Consider the following 10,774-nt stretch of genomic DNA (forward strand, 5'->3'; position numbering starts at 1 on the left):
GGCGATGTAAGTCAGGGGACCGTAGTCGGCGGGCGACGGAGGTCGGAAAGACTGTAGTTCGGCGGGCGGACATAAGTCAGGAGGACCGTATTCAACGGCCGCGGGCGACGGTATGTCACAAAACTGTAGTCGGCGGGCGACGTAAGTCAGGACGGACCGTAGCGGCTGGCGACGGAGGTCGGGAAGGACTGTAGTCTGACGACGAAGATCAGTAGGACAGCGTCAGGTAAAAGTCCAGCAATGGAAAGAAATGCATATTCGCATAGACGTTCCAGCGAAGTCCGATTACCGGTAGAAGTCCGGCGGTCGGGTAGAAGACTTGGCGAAGAGTGAAGGTCGACGTCGGGTAGAAGTCCAACGTCTTGTGGCAGAGGAGAACTCCGGCTTCACTTGGGCGGAGTTCGGCGTTAGGAAGGGAACTCTCTTGTAAATTGGGAAGAATTCAGCATTCCCATTGGAAGTTTGGGCAGAATTCTGGCGTTCTCCTGAATATTCCGACAGGAAGTCCGACGTCTTCAGGCGGCAGGAAGAGCTTCGGCGGTGGTCGAGGAGGTGAGGAATCTCCTTTTCCCCTTTCTCCTCTTCTTCTTCTCTCTTCACTTGAGTCCCCTTTGTGTAGAATGAGGGCTCTATTTATAATTTTTCTGGAGTGGCATAGCCCGTAAATAGGCGTGAGATCAAGGACGAATTGGGAGTGTTTTGAATGGACGGCCGATATCGAATCCTTTGATCATGCACCGTTCGTTGGGCATTTGAAGGCCTTAATGATGTCGGAATTCAGCGATCTTGGGCTCGTTGGATTCGTCTCGTCGAGCCGTTTGATTCGAGTATAAGCTTGTCAAAATCGGAGACGGTTTGGTAACTCGAATTGCGGTTTGAACCTTCCAACAGCGCTTTGAGCCCTTGATTCGGACTCATTTGGGCTCGGATTGGGTTGATCTTGGTGTCGTTGGGTTCGTATTTCCGAGACGCTCAGTTTGACTGTAAGCTTGCTGAAATCGGAGTTCATATGCTCCCGAAATTAATTTTTGAAGTTTCCGAACTGATTTTTCCTCGAGATTCGTGTTCAATCAAGATAATTTTGTGATGACGTATCAATTCTATAACATTTTTGGGTTGGGGCACTACCAAACAACTTAATGGAAAGTTGGATCTGTAGATGCACAAATGATATCATTAATAGAGACCAACATTATAGTTCAAATAGTAAAAACCTCAACACAAAGAAGCTAGGGAATTCAAACTTATGCTGCTTAATTATCAAGTCAACTGAGAATACAGTAATTTAAACCCGAAAAGTACTTAACACAAAATAATGACTAAATTACTTTGTAGGTCAAAACAACACCTCCCAATTAAAGATGACATCTCAGTGGGCAATTTCAAAGCAAATATCATGGAGCGGGAGCACCACTAGGCTCAAATATTTGCAACTATATTGCCAACTACACCTAATTGGAAACCATTATACATAAGAACATATCATTCATAAAAGTAAGAAAATGTAAGGTATTGTATCGTGGAAGTTAGACCAATAGCTAACACACAAAACTGAAATATTGTAGAAGGAAAATCCCTCAATAGAAGATACATGGACAACACACCTCTGAGTACCCTCCACACAATATCCCAAAAGTCGTACTAGATTTTTGTGGCGGACATGGCCAATTGCCTCAACTTCCACCCTAAACTCCTTTTCGGCCTGTCCTCTATATTATCATGCAAAAGAAAGAAAAAAAAAAAGATAAATAAGACAATTAAAAATACATAAATGCAATCTAAATGTACTAGGGTGAGCTAAAAATTGAAACCTTTACGAAGCTTACAGGTTGTTAAGAAGTTTCTTAACAGCAACTGGAGTTCCATTAATCAATTGACCCTGATAAACAATTCCATAACCTCCCTCTCCTAGGACATTATCTTTTGAAAAACGATTTGTTGCAAGTTCCAGGTCCCTTAAAGTAAACCAATGACCCCATCCAAGGTGAGAGAACTCTGGAAGGCCTACAAGAGGTGATGGAGCAGCTATGGGATTGGCAGATGGCTTATAAGCAGCAAATGTTCCCGAATCATCACCCGATTGGGAACTAGCATCTTTTTCATGATGGTGAAATGAGTCTGAATGATCCTTGCCATCTGCATTTTTTGAATAAATCATGCCCGGACGATTCATAGCATTGTTTGATTCTCTTTCATTGGAATTATTCTGAATCGTGAGAAGAACTTGATCATGTCCAATAAAGCCAAGGGGAGGAAGTTGCTCCACCCTTACCTCCTTAATTTCTTTAGAAACAACAGGAATTTGTGTGAGCGGTGGATTTGATGAAGTCCTCAGCTTTTTCCAACTCCGATAAGTTAGACATATTATCAATATGAGTAGAATGCATAGCATGAGAACCCCAAAACATATACCAACAATAACCCATACTTTCAGTCCTAAAAGACCAGTCTTTTTAGATAAACCTTCAGAAAGGCTACTGTCTGAAGAGCTCATATTGCTGGTGGTAAGATATCTACAAGGAATTGCAAATCAGATTATTGTTACGCAAAGAACCTTTACCTACTCATAGTAGCAAATGTTTGTGAAAAAAAATGCACATTCATCGTTCACGGATAGGTTCATATCATGATTACAAGCATAAGAGATTTTGGTAAATAGGACTTTAAGCGTTTACACATTAAATAAAAGGCAAACATATTCAACCTAAATGATGTATAGAAATCATTTTTATTTGTGCATATTGATAAGTTAAATATTTTTATGGTGCATAAACTATTGCACTGAACAAAAACAACAGTAGTTTAAGAAATACGGTAAAGTAAACCCTTTACTAAGTACTTATTATATAGAGAGATCTCTATCCACTCAAATTGTTTCAGCAGCCTCAAGTATGTGGAAAAGTGGAAGTTCAAGATAATATGTGAGGAATTTTGAGTGAGAATATTTAGAATGAGCTTCCCCTTAGGCAAACAATTTTGTTGATGTACACATGGAAACCTGAAGAGACGGAGGACACAATTACATATAGATTGTCCAAAGATTTAAAACAAAAGTATACCGAGAAAGAATAAACATAAAAGCACAAAAACTAAGCTTCAAATGCAAATAAATACAATTTGAAGATTCCCATTGAACTTTTTTCTTTATCCATTCAATATCAGTTATTCATTCAAATATAAAAAAAAAATAATCAACAGAACGAACCATAACAACTTATATCAAACGCATCTCAACTACCTCTCTAAAATGAGCTACATTCAATTAAACCTATGGAAGAAAAAAAGATTAAAAATATCCAAAAGAAATAGAACACCATACAAGTTTTGGATATCCGAATCTAGCAGGTGCTTCAATAAATCTGCTTTCGGTTACTGCACGAATAGGTATTCCCCTATGATCTGACAAGGATCAATTATGCTATGTAATCAAATCCAATAAAAATAGCATATGGTAACACTGTCCGGTAACATACAAAGACGCACAGATATCTGGGCTGAATATATGCGTGTCTATCACAGATCCTCTGATAGTGTGTCTGAGCATGTCAATGCAAAACCTACAGATCTGTTCACAAACATATATTATCTGTACCTAACTATTTCGTCTGGTAGCAAAAACACTTTACTAGTCAAAATAAAATACAAACAGGAAAATGACGGCCTCAAATCATCACAATGTTCATGAAATAAAAGATACTAAGGGAAAAAATTGATGCAATTTTCCAACCATAAGCAACTACTATGTTTCAGGTGTCACAAAAGTGAAGTATCATTGGACATCATGAGTCATGACGCAATTCAATACCTCGACCCCAAATATGGAGCAAAATCCAGCTCCTTTGACACTTCTCAAGCCCGCATTACCCCAGAATAGAAACCGGTGACAACCCTATCCCAATAAACATTTAGATCTAGACAGCATCTGCAAGAATGGTGGGGGAATTCGAGTTCGGATGGCAATCTGCTCCAGTCTACAGACTTGAAAAGGGTTGGATCACAACAGAGAGCTTCTGGCGGGTGGCGGTGGGAGGCCGACGACTTCTTTTGGAAGGATCCCAAACTTTAAGCGTGCAAACAACGACTCGGCTCGAATTTGTTGGCCGCGGGTTAAACGTGAAGGACAAGAGGATGACGAGGGCGAGAGAAAAAGAAGAGAACAGAGAAGAATGTGCGTGTGTGTGTGTAAGAGAGAGAGAGAGAGAGAGAGAGAGAGGAGATGGAGAAGTGGAGTTATCAGCGTTAGGTGGCGAAGGAAGGAGCAGCTTCCTAGCGCAGTTAAGGTGAACGAAACGTAACAATGGACTACTAAGGCCTGGTTCCTGTCCCTACAAGATTTGCGGCCAGTTATTTTTTGTTTTTACATAAAATTTACTGTTTTATGAAACAAAGAAGTATAAATTTAAAAATATATCTAGAGTCAAATATAGGCGAACAGATGCACCCAAATCCGATCATTTGACTGACCGGAGATGCTAATTGATGAGAATCTGACTTCAAAATGATCTTTGAAATTGAGCGAACATCAGAACAGAACGTAAAATTTTCTTTGTGACCACCGAAGTAGTGAAGATGACCATGCTTAAGAAGATGGAGACGTAAGAAGTCCAGCTGGTAAATCTTCCTGTGTTGAACAACAGTGTTTTTTTTAGTTGTGTGTATTCATTAAAGTTTATTATTGGAATATCACAGGTCGAATATGTGAGTCAGGCGAGCTTAATCTATGAAAATGGAAAATTTTGAGGAAGGAAAATTTTTATAGGAAGCTCAAAAAAGTAATAGATTTCCAACTAATTGAATCTCCACTAAAATCATCTAAAATATTCTCCCAAATTTTCCTTCACCGCCTCTAATTTATAGGATTTTGAGAGCTATAAAAAAAACTACATAGAAAGAAAATTAAAAGTACAATGCTACACATAAAACTCATATAATGCTACACACTACTCTATATGCATGTCTCCTCCTATTTGGCTTAAAGAGAGGAAGGTCAAAAGACTTCGACAAGTTGACTAAGAGCAAGATCAATAATGTTGAATTGATGTGTGGGAGTGTTGAGATGAAAAAGGATCGATACCCACCGAGGCTTAGGGTGGTTGGTGGGCGAGCACAGTTGGAAACTCCCATCTCGGGTTTGAATCCCCTCTACTACGGCCTCGCCTCTTCAATGGGGCAAAGCAAGTGTGGGCCTGATGTCGGTGGGTGTCCTCGCTAGTTTCCGTCAAGGGATTAGTTACGCCTCCAAGCACTCCCTTTGAAGTGGCAGCAGGTAGATACCCCCATTCCCAAAAAAAAAAATTGTTTAATGGCAAGCTTACTGATATTGTTAATGACTTTTGTAGGTAATATTGGATCGCCTGAGAAGGAGATGAGTGAGGTGTTGCCATAGTGATGGAGAGTTCCGAGTTCAATTATCATAACAAGGTAGACTGAGGGTCCCAAGAAGCAGACATTTTCTTGTAGTAGAGTCTGTTGAGGATAGTCATTATGGAAGAGAGAGAGAGAGAGAGAGAGAGAGAGAGAGAGAGAGAGAGAGAGAGAGAGAGAGAGAGAGAGTGAGAGAGTGAGAGAGAGAGAGTGAGTGTGTGTGTGTTAAAGGTCGCTTGGAGTAGGAACGACTGATGTAGTGGTCCAGGTACGTGCCGAGTGACGAGCTGCTAGCTTGGTGAGGAATGCTCGATGTTACAGTCTGGGATACCAATCTCATGATTTTTATGATAATAAATATTATTGGATTTTGCTTTATTTCTCCTCTTATTATTATTGCATATTTCTTTTTGTGCACTAGCATTTTAGGTATATCGTAAGTATCAAGACTCAAGACTAAGTTTGATGTTTGCAAGAGTTAATATCTTCATTTATCATTTATTATATTTCTCAAGCCAAATATATTGTAAAAGGTGTATATTAGCTTAACAATTGTGAACACACATAGGGGATGGAATGTTAAAAGTTCAAATTTTATGAAGATCATGATATACGATCAATTAATTAGAAAACAAATAATTAAAAATGTTTAATTGAGAATTTAAAAATATTAAAATAATTGTACTATACAAACTCGATCGTGCAGGACGATCAGTTTAAATTCTAACACCTAGCCGCCAATTAGATTTAGGCAAGAAATTTGAATTTTAATTTTGAACTAATTGTACTATACAAACACATTTGTACTATATGATACTTCAAATCATGTCAAAATTAATCCCTATAATTATCCAATCAATGTAGGGTTTATTTAACGAGTATGATCGTATGGTATGATCGTAATCATACTAGATGATTGACAGAGACTATTTTTATCATCCCAAGGAACATCCTGGATGAATCTTGACTGGATTGAGCTATTCATACAATATGTTATCATGCTTACTAGATGATCGACATAGATGATTTTTATAATCCCAGAGATCATCCAAAATGAATTAGTAAAATATACTAATCGTACTACAATATCAACAACTCATATTGTACAATCTGTTTAAGCTTTTTGAACAAATTGTACTGGGTTTGTTTATCATACAGAATGAATTGGAATTTTTGAAGTAATCATACTATACGATCCGCAGATCATACTATACAAATATAGTCGGCTGAATTGAAAAATCAGGAGTTTTATTTTAGCCTTATATTTAAGCTCTTTTATTAAACTTTGAAAATGTCTTTGGTCTTTGTGAAAAACTTCTAAGATAATTTTTTGAGGGCTTTATCTTCTTAAGAGATCTTAGAGGTTGGAAAGAAAGGGGGAGAAGTTGTGTGTGAGGGAGAAGTAATGTAAGAGAGGATTTCATAGTGTTACTCCAAACAAACATCTATCTAGGTTCCTCTATGTGTCTTTGTTGATCTTCAGGGGAGCTCTGAGGAGAAAGTTTTTCAAGGTCAAAGATTGTCGGCACTCCATCGAGGTTCTTTGCCTCACCATGATGGTGAAAATGATTTTGGTTCTCTGCCTCACCAGGAGGGTGAAAAAGATTTTGGCACTCTACTGCATCAGGTTGGTGGAAAATATTTTATAAGGGTTTCTCCGTCTTATTGTGGTGGAAAAATGAGAGTCACTAATGGTTTAGTGCAATTCCTGAAGAGGCTTTTAGGGAGTGGACGTAGGTCATATTTTAACTGCACCACTATAAATTCATTGTGTTCATTCTTAACTTTTCTTTCCACATTTATTTTTTACAAGTTAATTTCCTATACATTTTATTTTTCTTAAAAATATGTGTTGAGATTATTGAGATTGCTTGTGATTAATTTTTGTTGAAAAAGAAAAATGAAAATTTGTAAATTAAAAAGAGAAAATATTTTAACTTTTATATCTCTACAAAATCAAAACAACAAAAATAATATTTATTTTTCTAAAGTTAATAGCTTCTGCATTACAAAATCATATTATGAAGTGAAGAGGTGAAATTGATCTAAATTTTTTTTTCAGAAGAGCGTTGTTTGAAAAGAATTTTTAAAATACCAATTCTACCCCCCCCCCCGGGGGTGTTCTGGGTTAGTTCAAGTAGTTTAACAACATTTCTTGAACTTTCAAGCGGTATCAGAGAGGATTCTCTAGAAAGGATGCGGTTTAAGTCGAAGACCATTAAGTTTGAAGATACGTGGAGATCCTATCCTGTGGCTAAGAGCATTGTTTATCATTCTTGGAAGAAGAATGATGTTGGTGATGAATATACGATTTTACAAAGGAAGCTTAATCGTACCTTGAAAGCTTTATTTTTTTGGAGCAAAAACAAATGCAAAGACCTGAATGTGTTAAAAGAGAAACTGAAGAAGGAGATCCTTGATTTGCAAAATAAGGAAGCATTGAATATTAATTGGTCTGTTGAAGACCTTTTTGAACTTAGAAATAAAGTACATGAACTCAATGTTACTTTGAGAAGACTTTCTACTTGGTGGAACCAAAGAGCTAATGCTAGGTGGCATGAGGAAGGTGATGCAAATTCCAAACTTTTTCATAGCTTTGCCACGGCTAGAAAGAATGGAAATCGCATTTTTCAAATCAAAGACGAAGCAAACAAGCTGCATGAGGAGGAGGATCAAATTGAGAAGGTTTTCACAAGTTTCTTTGAGAAGAAATGGAAGCATAGGGAGTGTGAGGTAATGGGCTAGCCATTAGTTATGGAAAATTAGAAGTTAACTGTTGAGGATATGGATATGTTTAATGCTGAATTTACTGTGAATGAGCTGCAGATTTTGGTGTTTCAGCAAGGGAACAACAAGGCTCCAGGTTTGGATGGCATCACTTCCTCCTTTTACAAGAGTTATTGGAACATTGTATGGGAAACTCTATGAAATGTTGTAAGAAGTTTCTTTAATTGCAGCCATATGAATAAGGAATGGAAAGACACCTTGATTGTCTTAATTCCTAAGATTAAGAATCCCTTGACTCCTTCTAATTTTAGGCCCATTAGCCTATGTCAAACTAATTATAAGATAGTGGCTACTATGTTAGTTAACAGATTGAAGAGGGGTATTTCTAAGATGATTTCTGAAGAGCAAGCTGCCTTCATCCATGGAAGATCCATTGCTGAACATTGTTTGTTAGCTCAGGAGATTTTCCATAAGTTCAAACTCTCAAAGAACAAGAAGGGCTTGATGGCTGTAAAGCTTGATATGGAGCAAGCATATGATAGCATGGGATGGACAACTCTTCGGCATATTTTAAGATGGTATGGTTTTCCTACTGTTTTCTCTAATCTTTTCTTTGAATGTGTTGTAGATGTGAGATTTTACGTTATTATCAACGGGAAGAATTCTGAATGGATTAATGCCCAGAGTGGATTCCGTCAGGGATGTCCACTTTCACCATACTTATTCATCATGTGTTTTCAATTGATTACAAATTCACTAGAGCAAAAGGGGAAGAGTCTTGACATTCAAATTTCAAGTAGAGGACCGAAGATCACACATTTACTTTATGCAGATGACGCTCTCATTTTTTCTCATGCATCTGTTGATCTTGCTAGAGTTATGAAGACCATTGTGGAGAAGTTCTGTATGTAGACTTGGCAAAAAATTTATGTTAGTAAATCTTAGCTGTTGTTCGGCAAGGTGGTCAGTTATCATATAAAGAAGAGGATTGGCAGAGTTCTTGGCTTCAAGATAGTGAAGGAAATGAAGTACTTGGGAGTGAAAATATCACTTGATAGAATTAAGATGGCTGATTACCAAGAGGTTTTAAGCAATGCCATGGATAGACTTAATGCTTGGAGTAGGAAGTCTTTATCTTTGGTAGGTAAATTGATTCTCATTGAAAGTTCTTTGCTTTCTATGACTAATTTTTTAATTACTCAGTCTTTGGTACCTAAGAGGTTATTACATGAGCTGGAAAAATTGTGTAGAAGCTTTATTTGGAATAATAGTGATGGAACCAAGGGGATGCACTATATTGCTTGGAGTGATATTTGCAAACCAAGGTGTTTGGGAGGATTGGGCTTGCATTCTCCTCTACATAGAATTGGGTCTTTAAGATCCAAAGTGACATGGAATTATATTCAGAAGCCTTATTCTTTGCTTCACCGTGTTATGAAGAATAAGTATGGTGATAATGTGATGAATGGAGCTCAAAGGAACATCAATTCAAATGCTTGGAAAATTCTGTTGGATGGTGGGAGTAATCTGAAGATGGCGGTTCGTTGGAAGGTGGGTAGAGGAGATAAAATCAGTATTTTAAATGACACATGGCTGCTTGATAGGTGTATTAATCGCTGGCCAACTTTTGCTGATTACAATTTCCTGGATGGTATGAATGTGCAGCAGTTGATATTAACCAACGATATATGGAATTCTGATTTGTTACAAAGGGCATTTCATTCGGACCTTATTTCTTTAATTACTCAAATTTCAATTGAGCATGGTGAGGAGGACCAGATGGAGTTGATGAAGATGTGCTCGGGAAAGACTGTGTCCGCCTTGGTGTATGAACAGATGTGGCTCAATAGATGCAATTTGGAGAATGTGTAGTATTTCAACTGGGTGAAGAATTTGAAGATGAATAAGAAAATTGAAATATTCTGTTGGAGGTTGGGTAAATCAGTTATTCCTACTAATATGTTCCTCATGAACCGAAAAATTTTAGATAATGCTCTTTGTGCTAGAGGATGCCAAGTTAATGAAACTTATGAGCACATTATGGTGCATTGCAAGTATTTGATTGAAATCATTATGAAGCTGAGGGAATGGGGTAATTTTATTCCTGTATTTCATTCACTGGATTGTTGTTTAAAGGACCTAAAGAATATGTCTACCAAGAATTCTGAGATTGTTCGTTTGTATTGCTCTATTGTGTATTACTCTTGGAAGGACCGGAATGATATCAAGCATGGTAAGTCTGCTCTGCCATTCTCTATTATTGCTGCTAATGCCCTTTTTTTTGCAGTCTCCAAATCTGGTCCATTTCTCTCTAGCTGTGGTACTAATCTCTTTAGGGAGTCTCAAAGAACTTGGTACCCTCCACCGAAAGAATGGATTAAGGTTAATGTAGATGCATCTTTGACAAGCTCTAATCTGGCTGGCATTGGAGGAGTTTTCCATGACTACATAGGACGGTTTATTAGTGCCTTTGGAAAGAATGGAAATCATTGGGATATTGGTCATCTTGAGCTAGAATCAGTCCTCACGGTTAAGGATTATTTCAAGAGCTGGATGTTGGAATGTAAAGGGCTAATCATAGAGAGTGATAATATAAATATTATCAAATTCATTCAGAATTTTTTAAAGAAGAATAAGGAGAATGTGGATAATTGGCCGCACAAGAATTTATGTTTTTTTGAAT

At 37.6% G+C, this 10,774-nt stretch overlaps 2 protein-coding genes across 2 annotated transcripts in view; one reads left to right on the forward strand and one right to left on the reverse strand.

Moving 5' to 3' along the window:
* LOC110115990 (probable receptor-like protein kinase At2g42960) overlaps positions 1-4,272 on the reverse strand; it is a 42,637-nt gene extending 38,365 nt beyond the window's left edge. Inside the window, exons 1-3 of the mRNA XM_020849414.2 lie at positions 3,806-4,272; positions 1,827-2,513; positions 1,605-1,709 (exon numbers count right to left, since the gene is read on the reverse strand). Of these exons, the coding sequence (XP_020705073.1) occupies positions 1,605-1,709; positions 1,827-2,494 (773 nt within the window). The 5' untranslated portion in view covers positions 2,495-2,513; positions 3,806-4,272. The remainder of the gene's footprint in view (positions 1-1,604; positions 1,710-1,826; positions 2,514-3,805) is intronic.
* A 3,288-nt stretch (positions 4,273-7,560) lies between these two features.
* On the forward strand, positions 7,561-8,292 carry LOC110115991. The gene is made up of 2 exons (XM_020849415.1): positions 7,561-8,097; positions 8,191-8,292. Exons 1-2 carry the CDS (start codon positions 7,561-7,563, stop codon positions 8,290-8,292), a joined length of 639 nt encoding a protein of 212 aa, XP_020705074.1.
* Positions 8,293-10,774: the final 2,482 nt, after the last annotated feature.

Source organism: Dendrobium catenatum, unplaced genomic scaffold, assembly GCF_001605985.2.
Source record: "Dendrobium catenatum unplaced genomic scaffold, ASM160598v2 fragScaff_scaffold_1024, whole genome shotgun sequence".
Classification (NCBI taxonomy): Eukaryota; Viridiplantae; Streptophyta; class Magnoliopsida; order Asparagales; family Orchidaceae; genus Dendrobium; species Dendrobium catenatum.

Coding starts and splice junctions, on each gene's coding strand:
- LOC110115991 (XM_020849415.1), top strand. CDS start 7,561: ATGCGGTTTAAGTCGAAGACCATTAAGTTTGAAGATACGTGGAGATCC. Junction 8,098..8,190: donor GGAAGCATAGGGAGTGTGAG/GTAATGGGCTAG, acceptor AATGAGCTGCAG/ATTTTGGTGTTTCAGCAAGG.